At 39.0% G+C, this 19,197-nt stretch overlaps 1 protein-coding gene across 3 annotated transcripts; it reads right to left on the bottom strand.

The window, feature by feature from the left end:
- Positions 1–1,007: 1,007 nt before the first annotated feature.
- On the bottom strand, positions 1,008–12,203 carry LOC149848092 (eukaryotic translation initiation factor 5-like). 3 transcript variants are annotated; one of them, XM_090018867.1, is made up of 2 exons: positions 12,134–12,203; positions 1,008–2,882 (listed from the first exon to the last, which is right to left on the bottom strand). In XM_090018867.1, the coding sequence occupies exon 2, from the start codon at positions 2,559–2,561 to the stop codon at positions 1,257–1,259; it is 1,305 nt and encodes a 434-aa protein (XP_089874993.1). In that variant the 5' UTR covers positions 2,562–2,882; positions 12,134–12,203; the 3' UTR covers positions 1,008–1,256. The 3 variants fall into 3 exon arrangements, with proteins under 3 accessions (XP_089874993.1, XP_089874851.1, XP_089874922.1); XM_090018725.1 differs by having other exon boundaries at positions 1,008–2,886; positions 12,134–12,199; XM_090018796.1 differs by lacking the exon at positions 12,134–12,203 and adding an exon at positions 11,944–12,011 and having other exon boundaries at positions 1,008–2,886.
- Between the last annotated feature and the right edge of the window lie 6,994 nt (positions 12,204–19,197).

Raw genomic sequence — 19,197 nt, 5'->3', positions numbered from 1 at the left:
TTGCGTAAAACCTCCAAACACCCGGAACTGGAAATGCCCCCCCTGCTTTGGCCTTGTGGCAAGGAACTCGTAATTTTACTATCGAACTCACAGCATCCTTCAACTTGGAAAACTTGAGGTCAACTCGCCTTGCAACTTGCAAGTGTACGGAGCCCTCAATGCTGGCTTCCCAATTCACATATTATTTTAGTCTAATATTTTGGAGCTTGGGCTTAGTCAAGAGTATGTCGGTCTTTCTTTTCAAAATAATACAGAACCATTTAAAGCCAACTTATAAATTGTACACTTTACCCCCAAAGCAACGTTGTGTATGATCTACTTCTAAAGAAAGACAATAGCATACTTTTGAAAGGGTTTCAGCTCACCACAGTTAATTGGTATCCAAGTACCACTGTCACGTCCACAAAAAGCAAAGCCGAGAGAGAGAGAGAGAGAGAGTTCCCAGAACATTTTCTTCTGTGTTTCTCATGCATCCAGCAGAAGTCCGGCAAACCAAGTTGGCGCATCCAGTCAATCAAGGTACACGTCCAAATTGATGCACATGACCATACCAACCTCGAGTGCACCAATAGTATCATTCAAACATATACCGTTATGTTGTTGGCCTTCTGAGACGATTTCTCTACTTGTTTGTTTACAAGAAATTGTATGCCGAAAGATGGAAGACAGGTAACCTATTATTGTAAATCATCGACTCTAACAACATTTCCCATAGCTTAGTTATCCAACCTTTTGTTGTTAGATCGAAATTTCCCATGAATGTAGGAGCAAAGGGAAAGCAAGTTGTCCCTGTGACAATGAGTGTTAAGGCATTCTTTGACATACCAAGAGGGAAATTACTTGGATGTGAGAACACTGAAGCTAAAAGTCATGAGAGTGAAGACTTGATGAACCTCATCCGCCAAGAACTACAGGAACTCGCACTCCCCGCCTCCACAAGGAATGCTGCAGAAATTCAGACTCAAGTAAATTTCACCGCCTTTCCTGTGATATGGTGAAGCATGGGGTTTCTTAGGAACTACTATTTATTACAAATCATATCCACTTTATCCCATGCCTTCAAAGTTCTTTTCTGAACAAATGACAATCAAAACATCAAATTCTAATTGCAAGCGAGCAACGGTTGCACACCAAACTTTTTCCACTCCAAAACATAGGACACACGCAATGCATGCACGCACAAAAACAACCATGACTGACTAGACTGCAAAGACAAACGACCTTAAACATTATCACAGCAGGAACCAAGACTAGCTTTATTCATCAGACTCAGACTCTGCACTCTGAAGCCACTCCATGAACGGCTTCATCTTCTTCCATATTTCTGAATTGCGGCCATCACTCTTCTTGAGGCCTTCCTCATACCACTGAAACACATATTCTTCCTCCACTACATCATCATCGTAGAGTGTCTTAAGTACCAGGGCTATTTCCTTCACCACATCAGGGCTTGATGACCTGCAGAACTCCTCCAGTGCTCGGAGCAACATCAACTGCGGGAAGCCAGTCTCCTGTGTTACTGCAGCAAGATAAGACTTCTTTGTGCTTACCTCCTTTGCGAACCCCTTTCCTGCACCCTCAAACAGGGCCACTAACAACGCATTCATGATCTCCTGCTTGTCGCCAGAGAGTGATGCTAGGAAGGAACGCAACTGGCTTGGAGTACAGCCCTTTTTCAGACTGCCTTTTATCTCTGAAACCAAGGATTCCTGAGTTGATGCCGGTGTCTCTGCCTGCGCTTCTGGTTTCTTTGCATGCTTTGGTTTCTCCTTATTTGAGTCATGGGTATCGAGCATCACCATTTCAGCAGTCACATCACTCAGTTGCTCCTGGATCCGTTGCCGTGCTGCCTCAAGGGAAGTATCAGTCTGCCACTGGACATCATCATCTTCATCAGCATCGTTCTCTTCATCAGCATGCCTGCCTGTGGGAGAACCATGATCTTCATCAGAACCAGCAGCCTTCTTCTTTGCAGCAGCAGCAGCAACTTTAGTGTTGGCCTTCTTCTTAGTAGCATCTTTCTTTGCCTTCTGCTCCTCATCCACAGCCTCCCCTTCCTTCAACCGCTCCTTCTCGGCTCTCCTCATTGCTTTCTTGTCCTTTCCTCCTTTCTTTGGCTCAGGGGGGTTCTTTACAATGAAGGTGGTGAGCTTGTCCCTCATATCGACATCAGAAACAAACCCACAAGCAGCACATTTCAGATTGATAACCTGTGTCTTGGTGATGATAATCTCAGTTTCTGGGTTCCCACAACCATAGCACTGCACATATTTTTTGATGAAGTTCTCAAGAAGATCTGCAAGTTTTGTAGTGTTGTGAGCTCCATTGACAAGGGAGACCCCTGTCTTCTCGTCGAACCTGGACTGAGCACCAAGTTCACAACCAAAGTACTTGGTGGTGTAAGAAGCAGGCCGGGCAAGTGCCTTTGCTATATCTACCATATTGACAATGTTGGTCTTGATGCCATTACCCCGACCTTCGATCTTGCTGATCATCTTCGGCATCTTGTACCGGTAGAAGGCATCATCTCTGTTTCCAGCACCAATGTTCTGTAAAGCCATCTCTGCCTACTCTCTGCTGAAGATGCCTATAAAGACGATCTCTTGGACAAGACAAGCCAAAAAATCAAGCAAGCAAGCAATTTCATCCAGAAACTTTTGAAGGATCACCATCAAAGAGAGGTGGCAACTGTGTACAGCTCAAAAACCACCGAGGTTCTCTAAGCAAAATCAGGCGATGAGGCTTGTGCTTTTCCCTCAGCTTCAGCAATCCGGTTGATCCAAGATAGGACAAAACGTCTTCAGACATAAAAGTAGATGTAAGCTTAACGGCCTCCACTTTCACAGAGTACAATGAAAACACACGTTGTGTAACTGATCAGACTTCCTATGCACATTGAAACAACAGTAAGTCAATAGCAAAAAACGAGAACAACACCTTGTGCAAATGTTAACAGGTGGGCACACACACACACACACACACACACACACACACACACACACACACACATATATATATATATAGAGAGAGAGAGAGGGTTCCATGTTCATAATTTTACACTCAATCAAGTTAAGAAATCAAAGCAGCTTCCAAGTTGCAATATAATTGCATCTTCCCATTTTTTATCATAATCAGAGTCTTCTTAAGGACATAATAGGTATTGTGCATATAACGGCCATTGCATCTCGAAACCCATTGTACTTTAATGCCGACTTGTCAGAATTCATTGTGTTCCATTAAAACTTCCTTTTGTTATATGTAAAACAGGGAGAAAATAAAATGTTCATACCAAGGTTGCCAAACTAGGAAGCGGAAGCAGGAAACAATACGGAAAGTAGAAGCGAGAAGCGAAGCATTTTAAAATTTATAGGAAGCGAGAAGCGAAGTATCAATTTAAAAGCAAAATATTAAAAAAACAAAGCAATATGGTAATTGAATAGGAATCGAACAAGAAACAAATAAAAACTAAAATAAAACTGATCATTCTTATATTTCATGATTTTTCAGTAAAAGAGTTAGTTAAATTTTTGTTAAAATCTAACAAAAATGGTTACTAATTTAAAGAAAGTACATGAAAAGTGAGTGAAAGCGTGAGAGAAAATACATGAAATACATGAAAAGAAACACGAGAAAAGCATATAGGAAGCAAAGATCATGTGTGTGAGAAGCATAGAAGAAGCGTGGGGGAATCAAGATTCCCATAAAGTTTCGGAAGCGAGGAGTATCGCGCTTCCGAAGCAAGTTTCCGGGAAGCAAGCTTCCCACCTACCTAAGAAGCTTCCGGTAACTCTGGTTCATACACTTCCATGCACAAACTATAGGTGACATGAATAGAACAGTTCAAATCGAATTTAGTACATACACATTCAGAAAACCAAACAAAAAGGAGCGATCATCCTTTCAAGAAAAAAAGATGTTCATAATACAACTGAGATAAGCACAGATAAAAAGGAATTGCAGATATGAAACATTGACAATATATTGCAAGGAATAGCAATTTAAATTAAGAGCACATTTTCTGCAATCAACTAAGATGTTGATAATACAACTGAGACAAGCACAGATAAAAAGGAATCGCAGATATGAAACATTAACTAAATAGTTTGCAAGGAATAGTAATTTAATTTAACTATAAGAGTACATATTTTATGTAATCAACTAATTAAGCGATATTTCTGGCCATGATTATAGACGATGCTCAAAGACATAATGGAGAAAACTTGTAGATTATGTTACCCTGGAGCATTGTCTCACAGCTCACCAGACACTGAAAAATAATAATGATGCGATTTTTACCAATACTACAATCTTACTAAGCAAAAGAAGCGAACTGGAGCAGATATCAAGTGAATGCATCTATGGAATTTCCCCATATAAATCCTCAATCTTATCATCAACACCAGTAACCGCTCAGCCAATATTTTCATCCTAGAGAAATCTTACCTTATTGCCTATGTCTGACATTTTTTTTGACATAAACACTTTCTATCATAGAGAGTCATTTGTATATGTATCAAAACAGTTACCCCTATCCGCAAATTTCTCAAAACCTTGTGTGTTAGTCTTAGCCCTAGTGAAAAATACTAGATTCTTATTTGTTTGTCCCTTCTGGGAGATAAGAAAAGAAACGGTTGATATATTGAGGATAATCATGCACTTACAAAATACCGTCTCAATTTGTCCTATTTCATAGGCTCCAGGATGTGATAAGGTTCTGAAGGATGAACCAGATATCGAACAATACCATCGAGGAAAAAACAAGGAGCACCATCCAACTTGTACAGTTAAGAGAGGCATCTCCATATCCAACTTGTACAGTTAAGAGAGGCATCTCCAGGTATGGCTTTTACAAAGCCAAAATCTTGACTATCAGAAGTTGCAAAGTGAACTAGATCAGTGTAAAAAGCTCCCATTGTTGGTCTGATGGCACAACCGCCAGCTTCCTAATCATTGATAAAGCATGCAGCTCAAAGATGCAATGTAATGGGCATGATACTTGCGTTAAAGTCTAGCACTAAACATCGATTTGGTCTTAAGTCCAAAAAAGTCCCAACCATAACTTGATAAGAAAAAATTCAAGGATGTGTATGATACACCTAAATCTCAGTACACACGCTGGTTAATACTTTTCCAATAAACCAAAGGGCAGTCTCGTTAAAGTCATTCAAACTGAGGTTTCCATCAGAAGAAGAGAAGCAAATCACAATAAGATCTTTCCCAAAGACTGCAAATTGAGAAACAAAACTTCAACAAAGATAAATTTACCAATTAATAAAACCTACTGCAAACATGTAAGGAAATAAAGAACAAAATAAAAAAATAGGAAAGCAATCTAGAACTGCATCTAGTAAATCCTAATGAGCATATTTGTAACTAGATCCTTATTCTCATAGATAATTAGATATGGATATGATTAAGTACGGCACTATGGATCTTAGGTAAACTTTAGATCACAAAGATACTTGTTCCACTAAAATGCATACCTTGTTCCGTTTGGAAACTGGTAGCTAGGATGGGAGTTAATGCATTTGGTAAAACCTTGGTCAAACAACCTCAGTGGTGGATGTTTGGAAACTCGCAGCTGTGATGGGAATTTATGCATTTGAGATGGAAAGTGAGGTCCTCTTCCCTTTGCATTTGTCATAATGATTGGATTTGGCAGCCGTCGTCTTTTCAAATGCATAAACTGCCTCGGACTACCAGTTTCCAAATGGAGCCTTGGCTTTTGTAGCTGGAGGTGGATCTTTGAATTAAATAGTGTCTAACTCCTAATATTGATCTGATTCAACAATAAAATATGCTGTATATTAAAGTTTTTAATTGACCACCCGTGCTCCTTGGAGTGGACCATGTACACATCTTTAATTTGCAAAGCACCATAAGTCAAAACAATCAACAGGAATGGATGAAACTAAAAAAAAAGCACAAGTGAAGACCCAGACTCAAAGGTTATTATGTGTGTTTGTCACTTGCAGTCTTTTACTTGAAAGCTAAAAAAGAGCAAGTAGAAAAAACATACGCTCCCAAAATAACCCAGTGTAGACACCAAAATTTCTATAATGCCTCATTATAGACATCTTTTGAAACAAGTGTTTTCAGGTACCGAGCAGGAATCGGGTATCACTCAAACTTGGACGGCAAAGGGGATTTGGCCGTTTATTTTGAGGACGGCTCACCGGACCGCCGTTTGTTACAGGACGGTAGAACAGACTGCCTTCCGGTATTGGGGACGGCAAAACATAGTGTTATCCGCTATGAGACAACATCACTGCTTCTCCGTCTGTTGCGCTAAATGTGTGGATAAGCCATTTGGCTAATCTCTATCTCTTTTCAACCGCCCTACACGTTTTGCAAGAATGGAGGTCTCCTCTTGGATGAACTTCCTTCCAAGAGGACTCTCTTGGATGAGAGTTATCCAAATTAGATCCAAATTCAAAGAAATCCCATGACCCGTATCCTATTCTGGGTCATATAAATAGGGGCTAGCCCCTAGGACCCAAGCATCTGAAATTTCCTTGCCCAAGCTTTGATCCTAGAGTGAAAGAGCCTGAGCCTCTTTGTACTGTCATCTCTCGAATTAGCCTACTTGCGTCGAAGTATTGCAAAAGCTGCAACCATTTTTATCCCTATGCAAGAGCATCACAACGATCAAGGAAGAGCTTAAAAGCTTAACGAACCCTGAGCCCGAAAAAGGTGATTTTTCAAATCATTCATTTTTTCATTTCAAGTTTTATCATTTTAAAGAACAAGTATACACTTTTGATTTTCATTGCATACTCGAGTGTCTCGATGGTACAGTTCAAGATACGAAGATCGAAAAACTTGCCTAGATTCTACTTTCCCGCCAGATCGAGGATCCTATACGACGTCCCCCACAATTTAAAAAGGATTTCATCGAATCCGGGTAAGTTTTGTTCTTCCACACAAAAGAATTTGTAAAAAAATTTTGGTGATCACGGTGGGACACCATTTTATTTTTCCGATTTATCGTAGCTAGACTTGGATTATCCAAAGAGTTTTGAGGGAGTTGTAGCAAACTCAAAAAATCTCAATTTTCGGGTATTTTCCAGATCGGATGTCAAAACTTGTTTTGTCGTCCCCTGATTTCGCTATCTGATGTGTTGTTTGGTAGATCAATCACCTGCGGACCCTCCTCAGTTTTGCTCTGCAGAGCATTTTTTCTGTCAGATTCGTCGTTCACCACGCTTTTGTCGTCCACTATGTCTGCAACATCGATGAAAAGTGCTTATGTGTCTGCAGATAGTGTCGTCCGCTATGTCTACAACATCGGCGAAAAGTGCTTATATGTCGACAGACAGTGTTGTCTGCTCTGCCTGCAGTCTTGGCCAGATCTGTCATTTGACGGATTAGCCGCACTGCTGCTTTCCTTTGTTTCTCTTTGACAGATCTTCTGTTTAGTGTTTTTTTAGTTGTTTATCCCGAGTATAGGTTATTTTGCAATATATGCAAAAATATTAGGTTTAAGTATTATCACATTTTAGATGCTTTTGTTGGAGAAAATTCACGTCAATTAGAAATTAGAAAAATATTACCTCCAAGAAGTTAGGATTTTGATTAAGACATTGTTTGCTTTTATTATGTGCTCTTCGTATTTTTATCCTCTCTTCTTCTAAGTTAAAACCTCTCTTTTATTCATTTTTTTTAAAATCTTGTGTCCTATCAATTGGATTTTCGGATCTCTTCACCAATACTCTTAAGTTGTTAGTTTGGATATATCGGTGGCGATACCATTAGAGCTAGATAATCAGCATTAGTACTTTCAAGTTGTTAGCTTGGGTATATCAGTGTAGACTCGAAAGAAAACCCTAATCTGATAAACCCGAAAAGACCTTCATTGATACAGTTTTCGATGAGAATAATCTGCAAAACCCGAAGACACCTTCGTCGATACAGTTTTCGATGAGAACTAGGGTACCCATTGTTTTGAAAATCTCTCATTGCTTGTTTGAGACGATGTGAATCATTATTCATTCCCAAGGATGACTTCTCATTGCCCAATATCGACCTTATAGTTGATAACACGACAAGCTATGAAATGTTCTCTTTTATGAATGGATACTCTGGACATAATCATATGAACTGGCCACAACGAATCATCCAAGACAACATTTACCACTCTGTGGGGCACTTTCTGTTACACAATCATGCCCTTTGGATTGAAAAATGTTGGGGCAACATACCTAAGGGCCATGGTTGTCATTTCTCATGATCAAATCCATGATTGCCTAGAGGTATATGTTGATGACATCCTGGTAAAATTCAAAACTCGAGAAAGTCATTTTGAGTCATTAGCTAGGGTTTTTGAGTGCCTTCAGAAGTACAATATTAGGATAACCCCCCAAAAGTGTGTCTTTGGAGTCGAGTTAGGTAAACTCTTATGATTCAGGTAAGAGAGGTATAGAAGTCGACCCGGCAAACGTTAAAGCCATCATTGGCATGCCTCCCCCACAGAACCTCAAACAACTTAGGAGTCTTCAAGGGAAAGTTCAAGCCATTAAGAGGTTCATATCAAACCTAGCCACCCGTTGCAAGCCCTTCAACGAACTCCTTAGGAAAGGTGTTGAGTTTTACTGGAACCGATAATATCAAGAATCTTTTAACCGTATGAAGGAGTACCTTCTCAACCCTCTTGTCCTTAGGCCCCATCATAGGTAAACCTCTATTGTTATATCAATCCATAAGGAAAACTGCATTTGGATGTTTGCTAGCCCAATATGAGGATGGTGAATGGATAGAATATACCATCTAATATCTGAGTAAAACCTTATTGGATTATGAAAAGAGATATACCAGATTAGAGAAAACATGCTTAGCTTTGGTTTGGGTAGTTTGAAAACTTCGACACTATATGTTAGCAAGGTGAAAATGATTTCTAAACTGGATCCGATTAAGTATCTCTTTGATAAACTCATGCTCATAAGGAGAATTGCTAGATGACAAGTCATCTTCATGGAATTTGATTTAAGGCATATATTTCAAAACTTCATAAAAGGTCAGGCAATAGCAGACCACCTAGCTAACTTACCCTTAGAGGAAAAGGCTGGGTTGCAGATGATTTTCCAGATGAGAATATCCTTACCTTAGAAAAAGAATCACAATCTTGTAAGATGTTCTTTGATGGATCCAGAATGCCCGATGAGTAGGTGTTGGATTTGTGCTAGTCACCCCGAGAAAATTGAAATACCATATTCCCTAAAATTAGAATTTTCGTGCACCAACAACATGACGGAATATGAAGCCTTAGTTCAAGGGATGGAGATGTTGATAGAACTCAGAGTTAAGAAGGTAGATATCATAAGAGATTCCCTATTGGTCATCAATCAAGTTAACAAGAAGTGACAAACCAAGTAAGAAAGGTTAATCCCATACAATAGTCTAATGTTTAGCCTCTCTAAAAAACTTTGATAGGTGTACCTTCTCCCATTAAGGTAGGGACGACAATCAGTTTGCTGATAGTCTAGCCAAGCTAGCCTCTAATATCCCAATTAGTTCAGACCTGCTAGAATGAACTGTCACCGTAGGGAAACTTGAGCGACCCGCATTTGAAGTCGAACAAAATCTCATAGGACAGGTCAACCTGACTGAAACTAAGCTAAGAGAACCCTAGTACTATGATATCAAGAACATCCTTGAAAAGGGTGAATATCCTGAGAATACAACAAGAAAACCCTTAAGAGTCTAGCATCTCGATTTATCATCATAGAAGGGGTCTAGAACAAAAGGGGGTTCACCCAAGAGCTCATGAGGTGCATCGATAGAGAAGAAATTCAACAAATCCTTAGTGAGTATCATGAGGGTGTATCTGGGGGGACACATCAGTGCTCAAATGATGGCTAAGAGAATTTTGGGTGTCGGGTAGTATTGGTTGTCCATGGGTTTATACTGTCACCAACATGTCAAGAGGTGTAAAGCATGTCAACATCATGGGCGAGTAATCCATGCACCCTCATCACCATTGCATTTTATAGTCTTTCCATGGCTATTTTTCATGTGGGCCTTCGACGTCATAGGAGTTATCAACCAGTCAACATCTAATAGTCATAGGTACATCCTAGTAGCCACTGAATACTTCACCAAGTGGGCGGAGGCCATTTCTCTAGCTCGTGTCAAAGGTCAGCATGGAGCCTCATTCATTCAAAAAAATATAGTGTGTAGGTTTGGCATTCCCAAAGACATTGTCTGTGACAATGGAACTCATTTCAAAAACCAAAAGGTGGTGGGCTTGTGCAGGAAGTTGGGAATAACCCAACATTTATCTGCCCCTTATTACCCACAAGGAAATGGCTATGCAGAGGCAACCAATAAAAACCGCATTAGGATAATATAAATAGCCATAGTTAGGGATCATGATTGGCATGACAAATCACATGATGCATTATGGGCATATACGACGACCATTCGAACTCCTATCAATACCCAATCCTTTTGAGTTGGTATTCAAACTCCTACCAATGCCACTCCAAAATATGACCAAAGAAGAAAAAAGGACAAGCAACACAAGTCCTTTAGCTGAGCAATTTCAAGACTCATTGCTACTATGAACTTAACCCTAGTTATGTAATTGATTCAACGACTAAGAAACCAAAATATCCTACAAATCAAATGATTATATTTATTGGAAGTGAACCCTAACTCCAAGCCCCAAAGTAAAAGAAAGAAAAAATAAAAAGGAAACCTACAAAACTATGCATGAGAGAGAGAGAGACAGATAAGGAGAGGTGGATCACCCTTTGGCAGAGCAAATGGCCACAGGAGACACAACCTGCGTGGAAAAGAAATAACAATAGTAAAATAGAGAGGGACAATTAGGGTACAATCTTAGTGAGGAAGGGGTGAGCCCAAATTTTGGAATAATTTCTTAAAAAATCTCAGTAATTCCAACTATTATAGGGTTCACATTTATCTTTTTTATTAGTTATTGTAGATTGCTATTCTTTTTAACTAACCCAACACCAAATAACTGAAGTTATCAAAACAATTTCTTTCAAAATATCATATATGTCAGGATAAATAGGCCTAACGAAACACCCATGAGAATGTCGTACAAACATTAACTACTGAAAAAAGATAAAAAATGCAAAACATCAATAAATGATAAACCTTAAAATCTGCAAACAATATCATCCCCCAGCTATGCCCACCAATTACACGCCAAAAGATTAATAAACACTGAAAATTCCAAAAATGCAAAACATCAAGAAAAAACACACCATTAATCTCAATAACAGCAAAACTGCGTTGCTAAACAACTATGCCAAACATTTACACTGCGGCACAAAGTATATATCAACGAAGCTATTACAAAAGGATCATAACCCTAATACCAAAAAACACAGAGCAGATCTTCTAAATATCAAGTTTGGCCACCAGATGATTAAAAATATATCCTTCAACTAATTACACAATTACCTTCTATCACGAACAAGGTGATCAGATCATCAGAAGAATTTACATACCAAAAGAAAACAAAAAACATCAAACAAACAAGCCCAAAGATAAATAATAGGGCATATAACAAACAGCGGACAGAAATAAAACCCTAGAAATCCGGATAATTGAACCGCAACCAACATCGCCATACTAAGAAAGTCATGACATGAAGAAACAATCATCAAGGAAAAGAAAAGCATCAAATTCCAATCTCGAAACATCATCATCTTCGGCATAAAACAACCATCAGGCATCAACAAAACCCTAGAAACCTGAATAATTGAACCGCAACCGACCATGACGATATTAAGAAAGATTGACCGGATTAAGCAATCATCAAGCAAAAGAAAATAATTGAACATAATCATCGGATTCAAATCAATCAATCTAGAAGATTAAGGCCGGAAATAAAATAAAAAAAAAAACTCAAAATCAGGGAAAAAAGTTTTCACGGCATTCTCCATCATCATCACAGAGTAATTGAAGATCGACCTTCAACAACGAAAGATATCGATCGATCGGTCGATGGATTGAGATTGATCGAACGATGGATCGCAAACTCTGAAACGATAGAAAGCGAAGGGAACAATTTTCAGGGTTTCTGAGAGAGAGACAATTTTAAGGGTTTCTGAGAGAGAGAGAGAGAGAGAGAGAGAGAGAGAGAGAGAGAGAGAGAGATTACCAAAAGGGGAAGGAGAAGGAGAAGGAGAGCTCTGTCATGAACGGGACGCCGATCGGATCGGTAGGCAGATGCTCTCCCTGAAATTGAAAGGGCTATTTATAAAACGAAATCTAGGTTACTTCTTTTGGACCTTCTACGAAGCACGAACGACTAAAGTACCCTTGTCTTACACCGTTGATGCCGTTTTAGGCAAGGGTGTTTTCGTCATTTGAGTAGCGCCGCGCTATCCCGGCAAACGGATTGAAAGGTGACAACCAGTAGGCTGTGACTCGATCCCGACACGTACTGGATACGGTAGTGTTATATATGTTCGCAACCTGTGTCACTTGACCTTCTCAACCTTGGCTTGTTTAGAATGAACCACAAATGAGTAACCTGTTCGCGCTTGGCTCATGATCTATCCTTCATGAATAGCTTGAGGCTCCCATCGTCGAACCTATTTTATAAGTTGGAAAAAGCCTTCGGTGAGCGCAACCGAACCGAGCCCAGACACGAATTGTTAGTCTGGTTTGTGGCCTTACTTTTTTGTTATGACCAAGAAAAACCTTCACCGAGAACCGGGTCACTTAATGGGCTCACCTTGAGGACACAACCACCCAGTCTTACATGCTTCAATTGTGATACAACAAGCCCACAAGGTGTCTCCTCATCTAGTAGGAGCGACTTGTAAATTTCATCAAGTTGACCGGACGTCACAAGTTCAAAACCCACGAGTGGTGTCCCTTGCCACAAGGTCGAATTTGGGTGTACTCTAAGGTGGACAGGGAAACCTTAAGGGTTTTACCAACCGGAGGCCAGACAGGTCGCGGTCGGGGTGGAGGGTTTTCCCATGGATTATCCAAAAAAAAAAAGTGACAAAACATCGGCAGCCCCAATACACCAGCAGGATTTGATCCTGAGGTATTTGTAATCAAGAATTTTCATTGACACCCAAATACTTCAACATTGAACCTGGTCTACTTGGGTTTACCTTCAAAGTACGCTGTCGTCTCCCTCCAAATCAGACCAATTTGGGTTGGGGTTGCAACGGGTTGAACCTTCAATGGCTTTAGTGGTCCAGACTAAGATGTGACATTGAGGTGCTAGATGAGCCCGTTCAATTTTTTATATATTTTTTTTAAGTCTAGCTGGGGTTAGGCAGACCCCTACCAATACAACTATACCATTGGGTTTTGAACTTGCAACTTTTTAACACAAGGTGACGTGCACTGGCTGCTCCTACCAGACAATCGGAGCCCCCGTTGGTCAGTCAGTTCAAGATTGGCTTGGTAGCTTTGTGGTCTAAATTCTATTATTTTGAATGATTAAAAAATATATTTGTTTATATGCTCGGCTCATTTAACTCGGCTCTTCATGAGTTCAAGCTCAGTTCAGCTTGACACAAGAAACACACCAAGCTTGAACACCCTCTGTTCAGTTTGTTGTTGGCTGGTTCACCAAACACTATGGGTTCTTTGCAAATAGTGAATCCGACTCTCCTTGTCACCAAACCCTCAGCCTATATTCATTTGGATCAGTTCTTATTAATTATTTGATTTTTTTATATATACATTTTGGATCATAGTTAGGTATAAAATATTAGAGTTAGGTTTTCTCTAAAAAGTTTGTTGCAGAGACTCAGTAAAGATATTAATGATTGATTATCCTTATTATTTGTTAGTAATAACAATTTTAGCGTACAAGAGTATAGATCGTACCATAGTTTTTCAAATTCAGCTTTGGACCCTGCAAGAAAGCCAAGCCAAGATCATACCAACTCGTTTGGAGGCCTTAAGTATGAGGATTTTCATTGGGCTGCACTTTTTTTTCTGTTTTAAGTTTCATTTGTTCTACTTCTGCTCTATTATCTTAAAATCCTCCAAAATAAGGACAAGATATACCTCTTCCATTTTAATTCAAATATCATCTAAAAAGATAGAAATTATAATCGTGTAACTTGGGGTCTTATAGTTTTTTTCTTATTTAATTAAGTGAAATTACAATTTGCAAAAAAATCCATCCTGAATCTAACCCGTTTGCAAATCTACACAAAACCCAATCCTCAGATCTAAAAATTGAGGCATTAAATACAACAACAAACAACAACTACGCCTTCATCCCAAAACAATTGGGGTCAGCGATATGAACCAAAAAAGAAATTCATTTTGGGTCTTCCACATGAATCCTTTTCCTCCAATCATTTCTATCCAACGTCATGTCCTCGGTGAGGTTCAGAGCATTCATATCCTTTCCTATCATCTCCATCCAAGTCTTCCAAGGCCTACCCCGACCTCTTTTAACTAATATATTTTCCCATTTCTCCAACCTTCTAACTGGAGCATCATTAGGCCTTCGCCGAATATGTTCAAACCACCGTAAACGATTCTCTCGCATCTTATTTTCAATGGGTGCAACACCTACCTTCTTACGTATCTCTTCGTTCCGAATCTATCTTTTATTGTATTTCCACACATCCATCTAAGCATCCGCATCTCAGCTACACTCATTTTTTGAATATGATGTCTCTTGGCAGCCCAACATTCCGTACCATATAGTAAAGCGGGTCTAATAGTCGTCCTATAAAACTTTCCCTTCAATCGCAATGGCATTCTACGATCGCACAGCACTCCAGTAGCACTTTTCCATTTCATCCACCCAACCTTTATCCTATGATTTACATCTCCATCAATTTCTCCATACTTTTGAATGATGGATCCCAAATATTTGAAATAATCATTCACCGGTATATCTTGCTCACCAAGCTTCACTACACTCCCATCACTACTTCGTTGCTTACTAAACCGACATTCCATATATTCAGTCTTACTCTTACTCAACTTAAAACCTCTAGCTTCCAATGTCTGTCTCCATAATTCTAACTTAGCATTAACCCCAGCTCTAGACTCATCAATCAAAACAATATCATCAGCAAACAACATACACCACGGTACATTTTCTTGAATTGATCTCGTAAGCTCATCCATCACTATCGCAAATAGGAAAGGGCTTAAAGCAGATCCTTGATGTAACCCAACCGTTATCGGAAAATCGGTTGTCACCCCTCCACAAGTGCGGACATTGGTTACTACTCCTTCATACATATCTTTAATTATACTAATGTACTTGAGAGAAACACCTTTCTTCATCATTGTCCATCAGAGAACGTCCCTAGGTACTCTATCGTATGCCTTCTCTAAATCAATAAAAACCATATGCAAATCTTTGTTCCTCTCTCTATATCTTTCAATAAGTTGTCTAAGAAGATGTATAGCTTCCATAGTTGATCTTCCAGGCATAAAACCAAATTGATTCTCCGATATCATGACAACCTTCCTCAACCTAGACTCAATCACCCTCTCCCAAAGTTTCATAGTATGACTCATGAGTTTTATACCACGATAGTTTGTGCAATCTTGTATATCACCCTTATTCTTATATAAAGGCACCAAAGTACTCTTCCTCCACTCATTAGGCATCTTATTTGTTCGCCAAATCAAGTGAAAAAGATTTGTCAACCATTCTAAACCTTTCTCTCCCAAGCATTTCCAAGCCTCGATAGGTATACCATCTGGGCCAACTGCCCTTCTTGATTTCATTTTCTTCAAAGCCTCTGCAATTTCTTTATTTTGAATCTTGCGCATGAAGTCACGATTTATCTCATGAAAAGGAATGGAGAAGTCTCCAAGATCTTGAGCATGACTATCATTAAATAGCTTATCAAAATAATCTTTCCATCTCTCCTTAATCTCCTCATCTTTGACTAAAACCCTTTGCGTTTCATCTTTGATACATCTAACCATACCCAAATCCTTCGATTTCCTATCTCTCATCTTTGCAAGCCTATAAATATCCTTCTCGCCTTCTTTGGTATCCAACTTGTCATAAACCTCCTTATATACCTTAGCCCTCGCGTTTCGAACAACTTTTTTAGCTTCCTTCTTTGCTATCATATACTTCTCCAAATTCTCATTATCACGACTCTTACTTAGATTTCTATAACACTCTCTTTTAACCTTAATAGCTAATTTGACATCCTCGTTCCACCATTATGTATCCTTACCTAGTGGTGCACCGCCTTTAGACTCACCCAATACCTCCTTAGCTACTTTTCTCATACCACCCGCTATCTTATTCCACATTGATTCTGAATCCTCCTCGAGACACCAATCAACTTCCTTAACTACCTGCTCTACAAACATTCCTTGTTCAGCTCCTTTCAGTGCCCACCACTTAATTCTAGGATCTATCCTATGTCTATCCCTTTTGCAGCATTATCTAATTCTAAGATCTAAAATTAAGACTCTATGTTGTGTAGCTACACTTTCTCCTGGTATAACCTTACAATCGATGCAACAACCCCTATCTCTCTTTCTAAGTAGGAAAAAATCTATCTGACTCGTATTAACCCCACTTTTAAATGTTACTAGGTGAGGCTCCCTCTTCCTAAACCAAGTGTTTGCTAAGATCATATCATAGGACAAACAAAAATCTAAAATCCTTTCTCCACTTTCATTTCTTTCTCCTATACCATAGCCTCCATGGATATTCTCAAATCCATCCCTACTAATGCCTACATGTCCATTAAGGTCACCGCCGATGAAAAGCTTTTCTCCATAAGATGTCTCTTGTACTACTCCATCTAAATCTTCCCAAAATTGATGCTTAATGGAATCATCTAAACCTACTTGAGGTGCATAAACACTAATAATATTAATAATATCCATACCTAATACTAATTTAATAAGTAAAATTCTATCACCCTTCCTACGGACCTCAACTACATTATCTATAAACTGACGACTCATAACAATCCCTACTCCATTCATATTCCTATTTATTCCTGTATACCAAATCTTATATCCCCAAGGTTCTATCACTTTAGCTTTCTCACCTACCCATTTGGTCTCTTGAAGACATAAAATATCAATCTTTCTCCTACACATAACATCTACTAACTCTACCAACTTACCAGTTAAAGACCCTATGTTCCAAGTGGCTAACCTAATTTTATGGTCTTGGACTAACTTCTTTACCCCCACCCGTCCAACAAAGTGAGGGAACCCTTGCCTATTTGACACCACACCCGGGCGCCGGTGTGACGCGTCGCTTCTGGGCGACGACCTAGCAACCCTTGCACATTTATCACTGCCTCCGGGCCTAGAGAGTACAGCGCGTCGCTCAGTAGGGAACGCCCCAACGAAATTCTCATATTGGTTCATTTTCATAGGATATGACAAAGTTTTTATGCTGGCTGTCACAGGCCTACCGCAACCCTCCTCCTTTATCCGGGCTTGGGACCGGCAGTGTATAACTACACAGGCGGAGTTAAAAGAAAAGGCCTTTTGGAAAGGCATTAAATGCCACTGTAATTTAGTCACCAACTTCTCACATCAAAATATACATATATATATATATATATATATATATATATATATATATATATATATATATATATATATATATATATATATATATATATATATATTGAGAGAGAGAGAGAGAGATGTGGACAAGACACTGATATGTATGGACAATAGTGTAATATTAAATTATTATTTTTCATCTTTTAAGGTTTTTCAATGAAAGTGCATTTTTAACATTAAATATCAAATAATTATATTTTTATTGATTTAGAATTACAAAAATGTGTCCTGTCCTATTTTTCAAAAAAAAAAATCGAACTTGCGAGTCGTATATCCTTGTGTCCACGTGTCTTTGTGACAGAACATAGCACCATCAAAATTGCTTTGAAACCTAAATCGAGATCCCTTCAAATTTTTGTGGTTTAGTCACCTGTCGCATTAGAGAAAGGGAGGTCCCAATTGTTTTGTTTGGCATAGCACCATCAAAAATGATTTCAGACCTAGATCCATATCTAGATCCCTTCAAGTTCTTCATTGGATGGCTGGCTGCATGTCAAATATTGCTAAAGATTTAAATATAAAGTTAGACGCTTGCCCACAGGGCATAGTGACAAACGTTTTAAACGGCAATTTCTCGTTTTTCAAAAAACTTGCGAGAAATTGAATTTTTTTCATAAATCTCATGTTTTTTTCGGCAAAATTTTTGTAATAAAAAATAAACTAAAAAATATAAAATTTATTTTTTATAAGAAAATATTAATAAAAATTATTAAAAAATAAAAATACACATTTTTCACGATAAATAGCCGTTTAAAACATAAATATCGTGTTTAATTTGTGGTATTTATGTTTTTTCATAAATCTCGCGAGATTATGAAAATCTCACAAGAAATTACCGTTTTAAACTTTCGGGCAATTTCTCACGATATATTATCGTGAGATTTTCATAAATCTCGTGATCTTTGTCACTATGCCACAGGGCACCACTCATCTGGTAGGGATGACTTGCGGATGTCACTAAGTTAACCCGATATCATAAGTTTAAAACCCACAGGTTTGGACACCCCAACCCAGACCATGGCTCAGGGCCCAAGCACCCTGGCGTGGGTTTCCGGTCGGTCCAGACCCAGGCCACCCGTGTCAGCAGCAACTGAACCGAGATCGGTTCAGTTGAAGCTGTCGGGTGTGGCAGCGCCATACCCGGTCTGGAACGTCCCATCCAAATGAGACAAGGCGGGGCGGGGCCGGTTTACCCCGGTCTACTGCCATCCCTAATCAAAATCTAACTGTAAGTGTCACATAAAAGTTATGGTAGTCTTAGATCCAAAATCTCCTCCATCCCTTTGTTAACTTGAAAAGTACCCTTTGATTTTGGACAGCTGATAGAATCACATGATGGGGACTTGATTTTTGGATTCCAGTCGGTGTCACTAAAAACATGAATGTGCGAGATCTCAAAAAAGCTTCCTCCATGCACACGTATGTGTATGTATGTATGTGCATACATGCGTACCTGTATGTCTCCATGCATGAAGTTGTGTGTGCTTCCGTATGACTATATCTCCATGTATGCATGTGTGTACTTTTATAACCTTCCCATGAGTCAGGGACACTCCATTTTGGTTGTGTCCCTTGTGACATGCATGGACACACTGATTTAGACAATGCATTTTAATATTATTTGTTGTGTTTTAATAATATGTTTACTACAAGCTTTTCTAA

This window comes from Nuphar pumila, chromosome 1, assembly GCF_984573655.1.
Source record: "Nuphar pumila chromosome 1, dmNupPumi1.hap1.1, whole genome shotgun sequence".
In the NCBI taxonomy this organism is placed as follows: Eukaryota; Viridiplantae; Streptophyta; class Magnoliopsida; order Nymphaeales; family Nymphaeaceae; genus Nuphar; species Nuphar pumila.
The sequence above is the reverse complement of the archived record's forward strand: the minus strand, read 5'-3'. Positions and strand labels throughout refer to the sequence as shown.